The sequence below is a fragment of the Hemiscyllium ocellatum genome, chromosome 30 (genome assembly GCF_020745735.1).
Source record: "Hemiscyllium ocellatum isolate sHemOce1 chromosome 30, sHemOce1.pat.X.cur, whole genome shotgun sequence".
Taxonomy (NCBI): Eukaryota; Metazoa; Chordata; class Chondrichthyes; order Orectolobiformes; family Hemiscylliidae; genus Hemiscyllium; species Hemiscyllium ocellatum.
Genome location: NC_083430.1, coordinates 55,427,939 through 55,448,742, shown reverse-complemented (window position 1 = coordinate 55,448,742; position 20,804 = coordinate 55,427,939). Strand labels below are relative to the sequence as shown.

The window sequence follows — 20,804 nt, the reverse complement described above, 5'->3', positions numbered from 1 at the left end:
TCACCACTCTCTGGCTGAAGAAGTTTTTCCTTATCTCTGTTCTAAAAGGTCTTCCCTTTACTCTCAGGTTATGCCGTTGAGTCCTAGTCACTCCTACCAATGGAAACATCGTCCCAACACCTATTTTGTCCAGGCGATTCAGTATTCTGTATGCTTCAATTAGAATGTCCCCATCCTTCTAAACTCCATTGAGTATAAACACAGTCCTCAAATGTATCTAATATGTTCAGCTTTCATTCCTGGGACCATTCTCATGACCCTCCTTTGAATATGGTGTAGGGCCAGTACATCCTTCCAGAGATATGGGGCCCAAAACTGCACACAATACTCCAAATGTGGTCTGACCAGAGCCTTATGGAGCCTCAGAAGTACATCTCTGCTTTTATATTCAAGTCCCCTCAAAATAAATGCCACATTCATTAAACAAAATGTGCAAGTAACATTCATGCTAGGCAAGGATCGTCTCCAATAAAATAGAATCTAGTCATCTTCCCTTGATATTCAATGGCATTACCATCATGAATACTCTACTATCCACTTTCTTGGGTTTTATCATTTGACCAGAAACTGAACTGGGCCAGCCGTGTAAATATATTGTTACAAGAGTAAATCAGAGGCTAGGAGTGACTAACTGTCAACTCCAACCTGATTATTCAGCACCTGACCTCCATCTACATGGCACAAGCCAGGAGTGTGATGGAATACCCCCATTTGCCTCCAAAAACACCTAAGAAGCTTGACACTATCGAGGACATAGCAGTTGGCTTGATTGGCACCATATCCACAAACATCCATTCCCTCTCCCATTGGTACTCAGTAGCAGCTGTCTGTACCATTTATAAGATAGACTGCAGAAATTCACCAAAGCTCTTTGGCAGCACTTTTCAAATCCACAACAACTTCCCACTGGAATGATAGGGGCATTTGGTACATGGATGCATCACCAGCTGCAAGCTTCCCACCAAACCAATCACCATCCTGATTTGGAAAGATATTGCCATTCCTTCACTGTAACTGGATCAAAATCCTGGAACACCCTAATACTTTTGGGGATTACCCATAGCATGTGGTTTATGGTAGTTCAAAAGATAGCTCACCGCCACCTTCTCAAGGCCAACTCAGGATGGGCAATAAATGCTGGTCCAGTCAGCAAAGCCCACATCCGAGAATGAACTTCTTTTAAAGGTAAAACATAATCCTATCTAGCATGCATTTTGAGATGCTGTAATCACCTTCCAGTAAAATGGTGGTGGAAAAGGGTTTCTAAGCCCGGTCTTGTCCGCTTTTTGTTTTGTTTCTTTTATTTTATTCTGTCTCATCTCGTTTCATTTTCTCTTTTATTTTACTTCCTCCTTGTTGAAGAGCTTGGTCATGGTGAGTGAGCCCAGTGCAGAAACATGACGGCGCCATCATTGGAGGCATGTTTGGTTTCCTGGCAGTGTCTGCATCCATCACAGATTCATGGAGACAGATGCATATTTGGGCCCAGGATGAGACCCAGCTGGAATGGCAAGGTGGGCCTGAAGTGAACTTGTGGCAGTGGTGGAGTAAAGTTTTGGCCAGTGCGGTACCTAGCAGCATTGGTGGGTTCCAGCGAGGACTCAGTGACGTGGGTGTTAGTGGAGGCGAGATGGCGCTGAAGCATAGCGACTCTCGTTACAGCGTCAACACCGTGAGGAGACTTGTGCCTGACCCCACCAGGCCCATAGCCCATAACAGAGCATTGAACAAGGACTGTAAAGTTTGACACTTTTTCTTTATTTCTTTATTTTTCTGCCTTTATATTCTATGTTTTGGTTTATTTTTCTGTGTTTTAAGATGGCGCAGAAGAATAGTGACACTACACAACAGTTTTCATTGTATTTTGTAACAAAATCCACATGCCAATAAATAAATCAAAGCATTATTTCCTGAATGTTCCACTGTTGATAATGATCTACCCCTCAAATGGAAACAATGATATTCATGGGTCTTTGCTTGTTTGCAGGTATACTCAGACATAATGCTAATTTTTATAAGCTATATACATCCTGTGATATCAATAAGATGGATTTCTCCAAATCTCTTCTTGCCCTTTTTTCTTTCTCCGCTTGCAGTCCATTTTTTTTGTTGAGCTTTACAGGGAGCAACTATTTCTTTTAAAAAAAAACTTACACATGCACGTTAACTGAATGTTAATTCAGCAAAGAAAATAATTGCTACAAAATTGATGTTAATGTTGAGGATACGCTGAGACATTTTTAAGAATATTCACATGCAATAAGAAGGATCTGAGAGCCGGTTCTACTTGCAATTCCAATGCTTTGTTTATGCAGCTTTTTTTTAAACTGCTTTGTATTTTATCAGCTGGCATTATACACTGGAAAGTTTGAAGAATTCCAAGCTACACTTTCAAAAAGTAATGAAGTTTTCACAACCTTCAAACAAGAGATGGAAAAGGTACAGGTTACTTTGTTGAATTTTTTTAATATTTTAAATTTTGAGGGGCTGTTTAACCATCACCTCCACTGCCAACCCTCCTCCAAAACACCATCTGTCTTCAACATGCGTACCTTTTCCTATACACTACTAGTTCTGAAGAAGGGTCACTGGACCCAAAACGTTAACTCTGATTTCTCTGCACAGATGCTGCCAGACCTTCTGAGATGTACCAGCAATTTCTGTTTTTCTGATTTCCAATACCTGCAATTCTTCTGTTTTTTATTATGTTTATTATATTTTTAATATGAACCCAGGGCATGGATACGTGTCTGCGACTGGGATATTCTAGCCCTTACAGAAACATGGTTAAGGGAGGGACAGGACTGGCAGCTTAATGTGCCAGGGTACAGGTGCTTTAGGCAAGACAGATGGTGGAAAGAGGGGAGAGGGAGTTGCATTTTTGATTAAGTTGAATACTATAGCACTAATCAAAGATGAAATAACTGAAGGGTCTTCCAGTGAGACTTTGTGGGTGGAACTAAGAAATAAGAAGGGAATGGCGACGTTATTGGGGTTGTACTAGGCCCCCAAATAGTCAATGGGACTTAGAGGAACAAATAAGCAAGTAGTAGTGCAACCCACCTTCCAGAGCAGTCTATCATGTGGAATCTTATCAAAAGCCTTACTGAAATCTACCACCCTGCCTTCATCAACCTTCCTGGTCACTTCAAACATGAACTGTAACAAATCTGAGGCATGATCTCCCACGCATAAAGCCATGCTGACTACTCCTAATCAAATCCTGTCTTTCCAAATGCATGTATATCATATCTCAGAATCTTTTCAATTAACTTACTCAGCACAGATTTAAGCTTACTTGTCTATAGTTCCCAGGCTTTCCTTTGCAGCCCTTCTTGAATAACAGCACAGCATTCACTACCCTCCAGTCTTCTGGGACCTCATCGATGGCTAATGATAATGCAAAGATATCAGCCAGGGCCCCCGTGCTATTTCTTCTCTAACCTCTTGTCATGTTCTTGGATATACCTTGTCAGAGCAAGGAGATTTATCCGCCCTCATACATTCTAAACATTCAGCACCACTTCTCCTGTGATATGGACTGTCCAAGATATTAGCACTAACTTCCCCAAGTTCCCACGTCTTTGTCTTTCTCCATGGTAAATACAGAGGAGACATATCAATTGAAAACCTCACCCATTTCCTGCGGTTCTACACATAAATGTCCACTTCTGTCCTGGAGGGGCTCTATTCTCTCCCTAGTTTTTCTTTTTCCTTTAATATACTTAAACTACCTCTTTGGATTCACCGATTTCTTCTCAGCCAAGACTAGCTCGTGTCAACTTTTCGCCCTCCTGATTTCCTCCTTCAGGGAACTCCTGTACTCCCTGTATATCTCCAGGGAATCCTTTTTGATCCCAGCTGCCTGTACCTGAGTCAATTCTCCTTTTTTCTGATCAAAGCCTCAATATCTCTTGTCATTCAGGGTTCCCTATTCCTGCCAACCTTGCCCTCCACCCTCACAGGAACATATAAAGCCCCTGAACCACTGTTAAAGGCCTCCCACTTGCCAGAGGTCCCTTTGTCTGTAAACGAACTACTCCAATCAATCCCTGCAAGGTCCTGTCTAATTCCATCAAAATTCATCTTGCCCAAACTTAGAACTTGAACCTGTAGACCAGTTTTGTCCCTCTTTATAACTATTTTTAAATTAGCAGAACTATGGTCACTAGTCCCAAAGTGCTCCCCTACTGTCCCCTGCCCTGTTTCCCAAGAATAGGTCACGTTTTGCCCCTTCCCAAGTAGGATCCTCTATATATTGCTCGAGGAATCTTTTCTGATTGCACCTAACAAATACCACCTTATCTAAGCCCTTAATGCTCTGGCAGTCCCATTCTATATTAGGAAAATTAAAATCCGCTGACAAACTGGATACAAAATTGGCTAGATGGTAGAAAGCAGAGGGTAATGGTGGAAGGTTGCTTGTCGGACTGGAGGCCTTTGATTAGTGGAGTGCCTCTGGGGTCAGTGCTGGGCCCATTGCTGTTTAGTTATCCATCCATGGCATGATTAGTAAGTTTGCAGATGACACTAAAATAAGAGGTATTGTGGACATTGAGGAAAGTTATCAGAAATTGCAGTAGGGCTTTGTCATCTGGGGAAATGGGCTGAGAAGTGGCAAATGGCGTTTAACATAGATAAGTGTGAAGTCTTACATTTTGGAAAGTCAAATCAAAGTAGGAGTTCCATAGTGAATGGTAGGCCTTAAGGAGTTTAGTGCAACAGTGGGATCTTGGAGTTCAGGTTCACAGTTCTCTGAAAGTGGAGTTACAGGTAGATAGGGCAGTGAAGGTGGCTTTTGGAGCACTGGCCTTCATCAGTCAGGGCATTGAGTATAAAAGTTGGGAAGTCATGTTGCATGACGTTGGTGAGGCTGCACTTGGAGTATTTGGTCACCTTGTTATAGGAAGAATATTATTAAATTGGGAAGAGTGCAGAAGAAATTTACAAAGATGTTGCCTGGGCTTCATGGCCTGAGTTATAGGGAGAGGTTGGGCAAGCTAGGATCTTTCTGTTCAGAGCATAGGCGACTGAGGGAGGACCTTATAGAGGCGCATAAGATCATGACAGGCACGGACAGGGTGAATGCAGTCTGTTTTTGTCTTAGGATTGGGGAATCAAGGACTAGAGGGTACCATTTTAAGGTTAGAGGGGAAAGAATAAAAGGGAACCTGAGGGGCAACTTTTTTATGCAGACGATGGTATGCATATGAAACGAGCTGCCAATGGAACTGGTTGAGGTGGGTACATTAACAACATTTTAAAAGGCATTTGGACAGATACATGGATAGGAAAGAATTTAAAGAATATGGGCCAAGTGCAGGGAAATGGGGTTAGTGTGGATGGACATTTTGGTCAGTATGGCCCAGTTTGGGCCAAAGGGCCCGGTTCAGTGCTATAAGACCCTGATTTTGTATGTACTCGATTCGTCACCTTATTTACTTTCCCAAAGCCCCTTTGAATTCTGAACATGTTTAATCTTTTAACACGCCTGTAAAATACCCTGGAATGTTTTATTAATAGTTTAGCCACCTGTGTTTGATAATGTAAATACTAATATTTTTACAAGCGTTCCAGGCCCAGGAGGACTTTGGTGAATTGTAATATCTCCATTCACACCCTGGCTGAAATTCACTGACTGGGCTCAGACTTGGATTTGAATCTAGGAATCTTTTAGTTTGCCATTGTAGGATTCTGTCTTTATGTTCTGGATTAAGTTGATATTTATTACTTTGTGCTAATGTAAAGAAAAATGGCAAATGCTTGTTGATAAAATTCACCAGACTGTGATTACTGCAATTTATTATCAACATGCAAGACGTCCCTCTCACCTGTGAGAGCAAGAAAATTGACCAATACAGCAATTTTAGCCTGCTTTACATGGAATTACAGCTTAATGCTCCACATTATTAATGTACAATATTTCAACACTTGTGTACATTCTCATTTATAAAACATTTTTCCCACTTTCTTTCGATCAGATGACAAAAAAGATCAAAAAACTGGAAAAAGAGACCACCATGTATCGTACCAGATGGGAAAGTAGCAATAAAGCACTGCTGGATATGGCAGAGGAGGTTGGTCATTCATTTCCAGTTTGAGCTAATCTGTTAAATACTTGTTCAGTCTTAATTTTTACGATTGACTTTGTATAATTCTTGGCGTATTGCGCTTGAGTGGGGGGTAAGAATTTTTACTTGTAGCTCAAATTATACAGCCAAACTGATGGAACGTGTCTCTTCCTTTGTAGTATCTGCATTTAAAATCAGCCAGACAAATGTCATAGACATTTATAGCTTAGATAGAGGCCACATTGCTGATTGGCCCACGCTGCTTTCCAGTCAGCGCCTCGTTGGATCCCTATCACCTTCTAAGCTTATTTCTTTCAAGCGCCCAACCAATTAGAACAAAAACTTAGTTTGGCTTCCACCAGCCCACTTAATTCCTGACCTCATTTCAGTTTTGAATAAAAGAGCTGAACTCCAGCGTTGAGGTCAGAACGATCATTCTTTCTGCTGAATTGGCATTCAACTGCATGCGTGCTCAGGTAGTCCTTGCAACACTGTGGTTGTTGGAGGTCAGTTATCTAAGCTCCAAGACAATTATGCCAGAATTCCTGAAGGTAGTCCTTGTCCCAACCACCTTCAGCTGTTTCACCAATGACCTTCCTTTCATCATGACATTAAAACTTAAGATATTTGCAGATTGTACAAATGTTCAGCACCATTCATGACTCTTTAAATACTGACTTCTTTAAAACAGGAAACTGTTGAGGTCAAAATATTGAAGATTTTCAAGAAAGATGTAGGTATAGTTCTTAGGACAAAAGGGATCAAAGGAAATGGAACGAAAACAGGAATAGTGTACTGAGTTGGATGATCGACGATGATCGACTAGGATCATAATAGCAGTGCAGGCTTGAAGAGCTGAGTGGTGTACCCCTACAATACAGCTACATCTGTAATATTCTGTTTCTGTGCATCAATTCTGTACCCAGACTGCCGAATTTGTAGCTACTGTGGCAGGTTTAGTTGTGTTTCTGGTCAGTGGTAACCCCAAAGATATTTTGGAGTTGGGGAATTCAGTGATAGTAACGCCATTGAATGACAAGGGGTGGTGGTTAGATTGTCTCTTATTGGAGATGTTCATTGCCTGGTATTTGTGTGGCATAAGTATCACTTGCCATTTGTCAAACCAAGCCTGGAGTTTGTCCAGATCTTGATGCATTTGAACATAGGCTGCTTCAGTATTCGAGGAGTTGTGAATCTTGCTGAACATTGTGCAATCATGTGTGAACATCCCCACTTATAGGCTTATGAAGGAGGGAAGATGAAACAGCTCATGTGGTTGGGCCTAGGACACCAACCTAAAGTACTCTTACAGAGGTGTCCTGGAGTTGACATGAGAGACCTCGAACAACCATGACCATCTTCCGATGTGCCAGGTATGTTTCCAACCAGCAGAGAGTTTGCCCTCATACCTATTGATTCCCATTTTGCTAGCCCTCTTGGTTGGAACCCCATTCGCCACCATCAACATTTGAACCCTCACCATTGACACTCTGTGTACAGTCTGTAAGATGTACTGCAGTAACGCACCAATAACACATTCCAGACCTATGACCACTACCAGCTTAAAAGGGTAGGAAACCAGATTATTTGGGAACACCCCCGCCTACAAATTCCTCTCCGAGCCACTCACCATCTTGACCTGGAAATATATCACTGTTTTGTCATTTTCATTAGGCCAAAATCCTGGAATTTCCTCATTAATATCATTGAAGTGGTTCCTACACTCCAAGAACTGCAGTTCAAGAAACTTACCTCACCCCTGCAATTTCAAGGGGAATTCGGGTTGGGCAATAAATGCTGGATTAGCCAATGACGCTGGATTAGCCTGTGAACAATTTTTTAAAAAGTAGAATTGGTGGTAGAATAGGCCAAACAGATTTACATTACAGTGAAATGTAGGAGTAACAGCTATGGAAATGTAGGAATGTTCAGGACTGGACAAAAAGCAAATGAGCTTTTAACTGGTACACATGGAGCAAATCAATCGCAGCCCCAGTGGAGTACAGAATGTGCATGGAGGGATCTTAAAATAATTCATCTATCAAGGGGAAGGTGATAACTCTGGAAAGAGTAGAAACAAAGGCAGCAATCTTTGCGTGGAGCTGGAGGATTTGTCATGGTGTTAAATTATAACTTCAAATCTGTCTTCACTTTGGATGTAGGTACAGGATTCAGGAAGAGGGGCTTTGGTTCTTGAACAGTTTGACATAAGAAATGACTAGGTACTGGAGATTTGTGTGGCCTTAAAACTGGACAGGTAGAAGGCTGTTTGTGCAGCTGGACCCTGTTCAATGGTAATCAGTAATGGATCTCTTATTGTTCATGATGTATATAAACAATACAGAAGAAAATGTACTGGATGATAAGTTTGCAGATTACATGAAGATTGGCTGGATGGTTGGTAAAGAAGGTGGTCTTGCGTTATAAGGAGATGTAAGTGAATTGGCCAGATCCTCCATCAGATATGCCAGTAGCAAATGGTATTTAGCCCTGATAGGTAAGAGTACTCAGTGAATGCCATGACATTGGGAAGCTTAGACAGACATTGGAACTTGGGGTGCTTGTCCATGAATCCCTGAAGATGGTTGACAGATGGGATGCTTGTCTATATAAGCTGTGCCATGGGTTATAAGAATAGGGAGGTTATATTCTAGCTCTATGGGACTTTGGCTAGGCTATAGCTGTACAATTCTAGTCGCTGCACTATTGAAGGGATGTGATTACATTGGAGGGGTGCAGAGGAGATTCATCACGATGTTTTCTGTGACAGAACAGGTTAGCAATGGAGTGAGGCTGGAGAAATGTAGATTGCTTATTTTGGAGCAGAGAAGACCGAGAGAAACTGATTCGGATATATTTGATTAAGGGGAATCGATAGCGTGAATAGGAAACAGCTGTTCCCATTAGTTGAAGGGTCAGTAACAAGTTGGCTTCAATTTGCACTGAGAGGCAGGAGGTTTAGAGAGGATTTGAGGCAAACACTTACACTCAGAGTGTGTTGGGAATCTGGAATGATTGCTTAGGAATGTGGGAGGGGCTGGAAACCTCTCAACCTTTAAAGTGTTCTTGAATGAGCACTTGAAATATCATCGTATTCAAAGCAATGGATCAAATATTCAGTGAAAGGTGGGACTAAAATAAATTTGGGGTAGTTTTTTGTTGTTGTTGAGGTGGGATGAGCACTTGAAATATCATAACATTCAGGTCTATGGGCCAAGTGCTGGAATATGTGACTATAATGTTTTGTTAGACTTGAAGGACCAAATGGCCTATTCTGCACTTTGTGATTCTATGACTCTACATATGACAAATATTCACTCCCTTCACCTCCAATGCTCAATAGCAGCAGTATGTGCCGTTGACAGATGAATGTTGAAGTTCACTAAGGCTCTTTGGATACCACCTTCCAAGCCCACAAATACTTAACTAGAAGGGCAAGGGCAGCAGGTACATGGGAAACCACCTACAAGTTCCCCTCCAGGTCACTCCACCATTCCGACTTAGAAATATTTTGCTGTTTCTTCAGGATAATTGGGTCAGAATGCTTGAATATCTCCATTCCCGCACCCTCGACAGCCCTGTGGGTATACCCACAGGCTGCTATGGTTCAAGAAGGCAGCTCACCACCACCTTCTCAATGATAGTTAGGCGTGGGAATCAAATTCTGGCCCAGCCACATTCCATGAATGAATAAAATAAACATACCTAGGGATGATGATGGAGGAAACTAGGACATTAGCTGTAAAGTATGATTGAGTGTGACTGTCAGACTGTCAATCTCAATGATTACTTTACATCAGTGTTCACTGAGGAAAGGGACATGATGAATGTTGAGATTAGAGATAGGAGTTTGCTTGCTCTGGATCATGTTGACATAAGGAGGGAAGATGTGTTGGGTAGGCTAAAGGATATTAAGGCAGACAAATCCCCAGGACTGGATGGGATCTATCCCAGGTTGCTGAGGGAGGCGAGAGAGGAAATAGCTGGGGCCCTGACTGATATTCAAAGTTTGAGAGAAGATTTGTAGCTCGGGTGCTCGTTGTTGTGGTTCTGTTTGTCGAGCTGGGAATTTGTGTTGCAGACGTTTCGTCCCCTGTTTGGGTGACATCCTCAGTGCTTGGGAGCCTCCTGTGAAGCGCTGCTGTGATCTTTCCTCCGGCTTTTGTAGTGGTTTGAATCTGCTGTTTCCGGTTGTCAGTTCCAGCTGTCCGCTGCAGTGGTCGGTATATTGGGTCCAGGTCGATGTGCTTATTGATTGAATCTGTGGATGAGTGCCATGCCTCTAGGAATTCCCTGGCTGTTCTCTGTTTGGCTTGTCCTATAATAGTAGTGTCGTCCCAGTCGAATTCATGTTGTTTGTCATCTGCGTGTGTGGCTACTAAGGATAGCTGGTCGTGTCTTTTCGTGGCTAGTTGATGTCTCGCAGATTCAAACACTACAAGTGCCAGAAAAAAGATCACAGAAGTGCTTCACAGGAGGCTTCCAAGCACTAAGGGTGTCACCTAGACAGGGGACGAAACGTGTGCAGCACAAATTCCCAGCTCGGCGAATAGAACCACAACCCTAACTGAGATCTTTGTGGTATCCTTAAACACCGGTGAGGTGCTGGAGGACTGGCAGGTTGCTATTGTTGTCCCCCTGTACAAGAAGGGTACTAGGGATATTCCAGGTAACTACAGACCAATGAGCCTGACGTCAGTGGGAAAGTTGCTGGAGAAGGTACTGAGGGATAAAATCTATTATATTTTGAAAAGAATGGGCTTATCAGTGATAGGCAACATTTGTTTTGTGCAGGGGGGATCATGCCTTACCAACTTGGAGTTCTTTGAGGAAGTAACCAAGTTGATAGATGAAGGAAGGCATGTAGCTGTCAAATACGTGGACTTTAGTAAGGTGCTTACTAAGGTTCCCCATGGTAAACTAATGGAGAAAGTGAAGTCACGTGTGCAGGGTGTTCTGGCTAGGTGGATAAAGAACTGGTTGAACAACAGGAGACAGAGTAGTCAAATGAGTTTCTCGAAACTGAGAAAGGTGACCAGTGGTGTTCTGCAGGGATGAGTGCTGGGGCCACTGTTGTGGATTTGGAAGAGGGCATTGTTGGTCTGATCAGTAAATTTGCAGATGACACGAAAATTGGAGTAGCAGAAAGCATAGGGGACTGTCAAAAAATACAGGAGACTATGGATAGACTGGAGAGTTGGGCTGAAAAGTGGCAGATGGAGTTCAATCCAGATAAATGTGAGGTGACACATTTTGGGAAGTCTAATTCTAGAGCAAACTATACTGTAAACGGAAGAGTCTTGGGAAAAGTTGATGAGCAGAGAGATCTGGGCGTTCAGGTCTGTTGTACCCTGCAGGTGGATAGAGTGGTCAAGAAGGCATATGGTATGCTTGCTTAATCAGACAGGGTATTGAATATAAGAGCTGACAGGTCCTGTTAAAATTGTACAAGGTTTGACTGCATTTAGAATACTGTGTACAGTTCTGGCCACATTACCAAAAGGATGTGGGCGCTTTGGAGAGGGTGCAGAGAAGGTTTACGAGGATTTTGCCTGGTATGGAAGGTGCTAGCTATGAAGAGAGGTTGAGTAGGTTAGGATTGTTTTCATTAGAAAAAAAGGAGATTGAGGGGTGACCTGACTGAGGTCTACAAAATCATGAAGGTTATATACAGGGTGGATAGAGATGAGCTTTTTCCCAGTGTGAAGGATTCAACAACAAGAGGTCATGCTTTCAAGGTGAGAGGGGAAAAGTTTAAGGGGGATACGTGCGGAGAGTACTTTACTCAGAGGGTGGTAGCTGCCTGGAACGCATTGCCAGCAGAAATAATAGAGGCAATCATGGTAGATTCATTTTAAGGTGCATCTCGACAGATGCATGAGGAGGTGGGGAGCAGTGGGATGCATATGTTCGGGGGAATTGGGCCATAGGTTTAGACAGTGGATTTAGATCGACACAGGCTTGGAGGGCTGAAGGGCTTACCCCTGGGCTGTAAATTTTCTTTGTTCTAATGCTAATTTCATCTGAGCTCTCACAATTTTGCTACCAGTCCTAGATATTCATAAGGAGAAAGGAGGGTGTGTCTTTGTCATTTCCAGTGTGTAGGTTGATTCTAGGTAATGCATCTGGTTTTATTTTGGAGTTCCATATGGGCTAGACAGGGTAAGGATGGCAGATTTTCTTCCTAAAGAGCATAAGTAAACCAGACTTGTTTTTACAATAAACTGGTAGTTTTATAGTTGCCATGATTGAGACTGGCTTTTATCTACAAGCTATTGTAGTGAGATTTGAACTTACAACCCAGAGCTTTAGTCGCTGCCTCTAGATTGCTAGTCCAAATTATTCTGTATGCTACCTGCCATGAGGCTCTTGTGTGTAAGATCAAAACTGGGTTGAAATATGGGCCCTTGACCATTGTAACAGTGGCCTGGGACAATTTATTGGTATTGCAGTAGCTTACTTTTGTTTCTCTTCATCCTCCTCTCTGAGGCATGGAGTATATATGAGTTATGTGGAAATTATCTTTTACTGCCCAGAAGTAGCAAACCCTACCCTCTTTTGCAATATTTTTTTACACAGCAACATAGTTTTATTTACCTGCCTTTTTAATGTTAAACCTAGAAAACCCTGCGTGACAAGGAATTTGAAAGCCTTCAGGTAAAGATTCAGCGCTTGGAGAAATTGTGTCGTGCTCTTCAGACTGAAAGGAATGATCTGAACAAAAAAGTTCATGACCTCAGTGTTCAGTCAACTCCACAAGATGGCAACAGCAAAGAGATTGGGGAAAAGGAAGAAGATATGCAATCCGTAAATAAAGTTTCCCCAGATAATCAAAGCAAAGATTACACTGCCGATGTTTCTGCAAAGGCTGATTGCCCAACTCAAGAGACTCTGCACTCGACTGAAGTTTGTGTTTGTGTGACCAAGGAGGTACAGCCACCCATGTTTGCACATAGTCAAGTGGAAACTAACATTGAAGCTTGTAGCATTCAGTCTGAAATATTACCATCCAGCAGCTCTGTGGAGTAACTTATTGCCCCTGTAGGGAGGGAGAATATGAACAGAAGGGCACATCTAAAAATTGCTGTAGTCCAAAATCCCATGTACTAACTGAAAGCACTATGGTTCATAAAGCTCAGATTTCTATGTTTTGGATGAAAGTATTATTCATTAATTAGTGACATAATAAGTTAGTTATCTTGAAGGCTTAATGACAGTCACAATCTGTTTTACCAGATAAATGAGAATTTTAAGTGAGGGAAAAGTGTTGGGTTGCTTGTGTGCAAAGAAAGGAAGCGATCAGAAAAGATTAGAGATTTCATGAAAGAAGATAACACAATTGGAAATTCAGACCATTTTTCCTGGCAAAGTTTTAGAAGTCTATTTATACATTCCTTAAGATGATTGCAATTTGTTGCCCTCTGTTATATAAGTAATTGTTATGTCCTTTCGAGAGCATGAACTGCCCTTCAGTTCCCTTCATTTTATTAATCCCTTTTACCAACTGCAAAAGGTAGTTCTCAATCACCGGTGTTGCTCCTCAGTCATTTAGAAGGCATGCAAGTGAAATGGCAAACCTTGGCTTCTTTCTCTCTCTCCCCCACCCCCCCCATTTAATGGTATGGTAGTGGAAATGAACCTGGCAGAATGACAGGGAAGGAGGAAGAGTATGAATTGAATCTGTCTCTCAAATTTACCAACTGCTGTATTGTACTTTTTTAAATTAACCTTGCAGCCTGATCACGTTTGAGTTGCAAAACCTACTTTGACGGGGGGGCTTAAGAAGAATAAATAGCTTGGGGCATGTCTGTTGAAAGATATTTTGCTGAGACAAATGTGATTCAATATTAAATTTAATAGTGAAGTTGGGCATATCACTGTCAAAAAGCCTTTGAGGGCATGTTCTTTGCTAATCAAACTTTGTATGAAGAAGTAAAACCGCTTCATAATCAAAACATGTTTTTAAAACCATCTTTACACTTGGTCTTTTTCTTGCATTCACATAAGCTTGTTTCCATATACTTCTTGCAATATCCTTTTTAGATGAGGGTTCAAACAAGACTTTTTTTTTAAATGACAGTCTCGATATGTCTCAAGTAAAATCTCTGCCTGAACTTTTAATGCAGATTTTTTTCTGTGAAGTTTGTAATTCCAAATATTACCCATTTGGATAGTGCTTATGACATTGACTTTTTGAAAGACTTGATTAGTGATAATTGATGTAGCCATACAATGCTGATAAACCTGTGACCATTTAATTGAATTGTGTAATGACATTTTCCACATATGATCTTCAGTTTGTTCTGAAGCTTCCATTGTTAAAGATTTTTGTTTTGACAACCTCTATCACTGATGTATGGTGTTGGTTTTCCCTTGTAACCACAATATTGGCTACCAAAGAAAATCTTTCATAATACGTGGCATCCAAAGTGCTAGTAACTGAATTGTAGAGGATTGTGATGCAAAATCTCTTACATTGCACAAACTTGAGTTATTTCATTACATTGAAGAAATGCTGGACCTTTTGGAGTTTCTCTGATTGTCTAGGAATTAATTTTGAAATTTTCTTTAGCAGATCCTCTTTCACACGCACACATTGGTGCTGTTGGATTATTTGCTGTTAAAGTTTGATATGTTTACCAATAAGTTTTGGATAGTTTGGGCCTATTTCATATCATTCAAACCTTTAACGTTTTGTGGATTGATGCAATTTAAAATCTCCAAACAATTGAACATAAGTTCCAGGGAATCTTAAAGAAAATACCAGAACCTTCACTTTACTGTCGAAGCATAAATGAACTTCTCTCAGGAAGTAATAACTCTTTTCCATTTAATGAGAAGTGCTATAACTTTTCATTTCCCTTCAGGTTTCTCAATGTGTTCCTGTCATTTTGCTTGGAATGGGGAGCATAAAGTTGCATCAGTACTTTCTACCCACAGATAATACTGCTATGTAAACATACTGTAACACAGATCTGCTACAGTTAGGTGTGATCAATAATGAGCTCAGTAGTTTTACAAAATTCTTTAAGAATTTGATTCAGCAAGGTTGCCAAAATGTGTTGAAATCATGTCAATGTTTGGGTTCCCCTTCAAAGGGATCGAACAACCAAAACTGTCAAAGTAAAGATTGAAAGACAGAAAACCTATTTCTTTAGCACTGTGTTTTTAAAGAACTTGGTTCTATGGTCCGGTTTAATGGTCAGAGTGGAATACGGTTACGGAGAAATTAAACATGATACTTGGCAGTGATCATTTCAGCCTGTATATTGGACCAGTTATTATTCAGTAAATGATCTTACACTATTTCAAAATGTTATAAAACATCTCCCAAGTATTATGAAAATTAATTAGAATGGGAAATTGTTATAAAAAAGCAATTTCAGTCAGAAACAGCAATTTAAGAAATAATAATCTAATAATGCATTATCAAGTTGGAAGGTAGATGGAATGCAGTGCCAAGATTTTGAATATATGCATAAATATCAATGTGTATTTCATCAGAATCAGTCATCACATTGTAATGTAAGAATGCATGCTACTTAGTTCACTCCTTGTAAGGTACCTGGTGTACATTTGTATGTATGATGTGTATGCATGCGGTTACTTTGTACCATGTGTGCGTGTTACAATTGAACAATTACAATTCACTTTTATTAGCAGTGTTACCATTAACCTAAAGCTGGCCCATTCAGTCATGACACAATCTCTCATATCATTCCAACCACTATCATTAGTATATTATTTCTGTGTTATCTGACGGGCGAAATCAGTATAGTGTGTGTACCATTCAATCAGTCCATAGAATTGGAATGTTTCCTCTTCTCAGGAACCAAAACACAATGCTGAACGTTGCAATTTTCAATAAATTTATTTGAGAACATTGTATTGCCATCTGTGCTAATCACCTCCCAATTACCTTCACACTGTGATAAATTAATAACTGCACAGTCTTGATATTTTCCTTGAATGTTGCCATAAAAATTCAATACGATTTGCTTAACATAAATGAATGATGATGTGGTTAGGTTATGCGAAACTCAATTTCTTTGCATTGCGCATAACCAAGTGTGGAACAAAGATGGTTTATTTAACCCATTGCTGATCAATCCATTATTCCTGCATGAACCAGAACCTGAGTTGTCCCATCCCAAAAAGGATTATTTGAACAGAATTAAAAGTAATATTTCATCCTGTGTCATACTGCATGTCTGTGACCCTTTGCTCATTAGAAGATTCATCAACAAGCAATAGAAGTTCATTGCTGAGATGTTGCTTAATATTCATGTGAACAGAGACTTAATTGCAATTATTTTTGCAATGTGGTGTTTCATTTTGATTCTTTAACTAATCTTTGGAATATTGTCCCTGAGAGTATATAGGTGTAAGTTTTGCTTAGATTTTAGTACACCAGTCTAATGTGTAGAAAAGGTAGAACATGCAACTAATTTTGACCTTTTTAAGTGGATTGTCACGTTTGCTTCAGAAAATGAATGTCTCCAATAATTGATTTCATCAGTCATATTTTGCATTTTGATTCATTTAAATTTGAGTTTTGTGGTTCTTGGCATTTGGGCAGTTGTTTCATTTGTTGCCTGTCCTTATTTGAATTGCGAATATGCCTTTAATATTATATGAGTTTGCTGAGCTAATTCAGGGCACTGAATCAACTACCACAGTATGGATTAGAGTTTCGTTCCGATCACATCTGGTAAAAGACACCCTTCCATTCACTTATGAAAGTTAGTTTGTTTAAAGAAGTCATTCTTTTTCCTCTGGTCACAAAATGATCAAATTTATTGAATTCACCTTTAATTACTTTTCATGATAGAATTTGACTTGTGCATCACTGAACAGCACATCCAGTACTAGAATTATTACACCACTGTAATCACATGATGAGAAATTGAACCTTGAAGCAAAATGATATCCATCCTAAGATTTTGGAGATAGAAGAGAGAATTTACATCAAACCATTTATCAGATGTTCTCTGTACAAGACCTTTTAAAAACAAAAGCCTGAACAATGTAAGGGTTTCTGGGCTTTATTGAGATAGGCGAAGCTGATTTTAAAATGCATTAAATATAGCTGTCTCTGTATTAATAATGTTTTCCTTAAGTCACTAAAGCATGAGAGTTGGAAGGATACTTTGTTATTTAATTTTGGCAGATTAATTTTGTGTTGAAGAATCCGTACAGTATTTTGAAAATAAGACCACTGTCTTCCTGCCTCAGTCTGTCGAGGAAAATGATTTAACTTTTTGACGATTTGCTCCTTTCTCAGATATTGTCTGGGGAAAATAAGAATCCCAGCATTCCAGTTGTTATAGATGGAAATGAATATTTAGAACAGATAACTGTTCACAATGTAATTTCTTTCCCAGTAGGATCAATATGATCAGGGCCTTGTCCTAGACACTGCAAGGGTTTTGAAGCAAGCAATACTTCTGATATTTCATAAACAAGATTGTGATGATCTTTCATGTCCACAAATTAATTCTTAAATTGAATTTGTTCATAGAGTCAGAGTGTTATACAGCACAATTCATCTGTACTGACCAGTTTCCCAAACTGATCTAGCCCCATTTTCCAGAATTTGGCCCATATCCCTTCCTATTCATGTGCCCAACCAGATGCTTTTTAAATGTCGTAATTGTACCAGCTGCCTTCCACCTCTGGCAGCTAGTTCCATGCACGCACCACCCTCTATGAAAAAGCTGCCCTCAGATCCCTTTTAAATCTTTCCTCTTTTGCCTTAAATCTATGCCCTCTAGTTTTAGACTCCCCTACCCTGGAAAAAAGATCTTAGCTATTCACCCTATCTGTGCCCCTTATTATTTTATAAACCTCTCCACCTCTACTCCACGGAAAAAAGCCCCAGCCTATTAGATAAGCACATGGATGATTTTGGGATAGTGTAGGGGGACATGCTGAGAATAGTTCACAGGTTGGTGCAACGTCAAGAGTCGAAGGGCCTGTTCTGCGCTGTATTGTCCTATGTTCTGTTGATCCTGTCCCTATAGCTCAAATCCTTCAATGCTGGCAACATCCTTGTAAATAGTTCTGAACCCATTCCAGTTTAACAGCATCTTTTGCATGCAGTACAGTATACCTGAAATGGCCTCACTAATGTCCTATACAGTTGCAACATGACATCGCAACCCCTATACTCAGTGTAATGATACAAAACCTCCCCCTGTAATTTGAGGTTTTAACTTCATCAGAGTCCTTCAAGTTCTGCTTTGATGCTTAGATTGAAATGCTTTTTATGAAATAATTATGGAATGTAAGTGCACCGTTGGCAAGAACAATTAATTCAATTGATGTAATTTATGCCTGACCACAATAAGGAAATAACTGCAATGGCTGTCAGATCACTTTGAGAAGGGAATTGAAAGGCTGTAGAATCATAGAGAGAAGTTGTGACAATCAGATCAGCCAACCATTATTTTGTCAAATGGCAGAGCAATTGAGGGTCAAATGGCTTACTCCTAATTGTTGCGTTCTCATGATAATGTAGAGAACCTTAGTTTTTGATCTCATCCCTGAAGATGGCTAGACAGTTACATAAAATGGTCAGAAAGGCACATGGGATCCTGCCTTTAATAGCACGGATATAAGAGCAGTTTGCTGCAGCTATGTAAACACTAGTTAAGCTGCAGCGTTAATGCTGTGTACAATTCTGGTCACCACGCTGACTTCCCTAGTGCAAATGTGTTGTTCCTAAAGAGATTTACACTGATGTTGGTAGGCCTGGAGGAATTTAGTTATAAAGAAAGATTGTCCAAGGGCTGTTTTCTTCACGAGAGAAGCCTGGGGGGAAATCTAATTGAAATATCTAAAAATAAGGGATTTGGATAGAGTGGATCAGAAGCTCAAGTTCCCTTGGTTGAGAGGGGTCCGTAACCGAGATGCGTAGATTTATGATAAGACTTAGGTGGGAGCATTCTTCTCACTCAGAAGGTGGTGGGAATCTGGGACACACTGCCTCAAAGGGTGAAAATCCTCATTTAAGAAAAATACCTGGGCATCTACTTTCTATTCCAGAATGTGCGGTTAGGCTAGAAGGTTCCTTGTCAGCCAGCATGGACACAGTGGGCCAAATGACCATCTTCCTGTTGCATATTTCTATGAATCTATCCTGTTAGAAGTTTAATTTTCTTAGCTACCCTAAAGAGTTTTCTTTTGCCCCAAGGTGACTGCAAATAATCTACACAGTGCTAATTGTAATAATCCTATTTTCTCAAAACAATTGCATGTATTCTTAAGGATAGAATTAGTTATTTGAAATATTTTGTAGAAACCAGAAATATAATTGATGGCAATTCAACTTTTATAAGTTCCATTATCTTCTGGTGTTCATGAAAATCAATATAGTGTCAGTCAACACTTGAAGTTGTATCAATGTTGAGCTTGATGTATTTGCAATGTTGAAACATTAACTATTTCATGATGCACTAAGATAATTTGGCCTTTAATCTGTAATATAGAATCCAATAAAGGTGTATCTCATCACTAGTTTGTTATTTATTTTATTTATTGTCCTATGTATCTAGAAAGGTATAGTAAAAATGTTACCACAATACAGTACCATTTGAGTTACAAAAAGAGTAAAAATAACAAAAATAAAATGGTATTGCTGAGTAGAATGGGAACCAGGTTGTACTCTGAAAGAAACTGATGTTATTTCAATTCATTTTACTGTTCCTCATGCTACAGAAATCTTCAAGATCCTTCTCATTCCCAAATCCATAAAAGTATTCTTCAATTTCCAGTCACCTAGCCCCAGATGGCATAAGGATGGGTACCTGAGATTAATGTTTACAGTTCCTGCAGTTGTTTTCTGTGAATTGTCATGACTCCAAATTGACATGGTTGCCCACAGCAAGAAATGCCTTCCTTAAGGGGGCCAGCTGAAGGAAGAAGCAGAAATGCAAGACTGATAATTACCCCTGTACTCACAGTTGGTTTGAATCTGAAAGAGTTCAAAGCTCCCCGATTGTATCTGTGTGACTTTAATAAACATGGCCATGATTCACCTTGGTGGAAACATTGGGAATAACCAACACAAATGCAGCAAAAGCATGTTCACTGTGGCCTCATTATAACAACTCCCCTCTACCAATGACGTATGCAATATCACATGGAGTCATCCTAAATCAAAGCATTGGCACCTGCTGGATTATGGCATTACTCAGGTCAGAGGTCTGGGATTTAATTTTCTCAAAGTTTTTTCAATTTTGGTGAGTTTCTTGTAGGGCTTTTCTCAGTGAGGTCCTGTGAATCATGCAATTCTCCACAACTCACTTCATTCAGCGTGCATCACAGCTTTACACTTACACATTATTGTGCACTCACTGCTACCAGAACTTCCTGGGTTTTCCGCTGTTGGGGCCACATTGAAAGTCCCAGCTCTGCACCAGATCAATTCCTGTGTGAAGAATTGCCTCACAGATGGCTGACAGTTCCTCATTCAGAGCTGTGTTCAGGGGACTCAAGCGGATGGATCAAAGACAGTCTGTGAGAGTCCAGTGAAACTAGGGGGGTGGGAGGGCGAGGGGGACCAGGATGGCTGGTGTTGCAGTAAGGAAGTTTCTACAGTGCAATTTTAAGTTTTAAATTAGATTGCATTTATAATCAATTCCTTCTTTTATTGGTTTCTTGATTGTCCTTTGCTGAATTCTAAAAATATCCAACCCTCAGATTTATTATGATTTCTGGCCACCAAGTCTT

General features: G+C 40.3%; 1 protein-coding gene across 1 annotated transcript in view; it reads left to right on the top strand.

Moving 5' to 3' along the window:
• Nucleotides 1-19,586, top strand: part of LOC132829773 (alpha-taxilin-like) — a 101,234-nt gene extending 81,648 nt beyond the window's left edge. Inside the window, exons 8-10 of the mRNA XM_060847126.1 lie at nucleotides 2,347-2,439; nucleotides 5,982-6,077; nucleotides 12,693-19,586. Coding sequence (XP_060703109.1) covers nucleotides 2,347-2,439; nucleotides 5,982-6,077; nucleotides 12,693-13,100 — 597 coding nt within the window. The 3' untranslated portion in view covers nucleotides 13,101-19,586. The remainder of the gene's footprint in view (nucleotides 1-2,346; nucleotides 2,440-5,981; nucleotides 6,078-12,692) is intronic.
• Nucleotides 19,587-20,804: the final 1,218 nt, after the last annotated feature.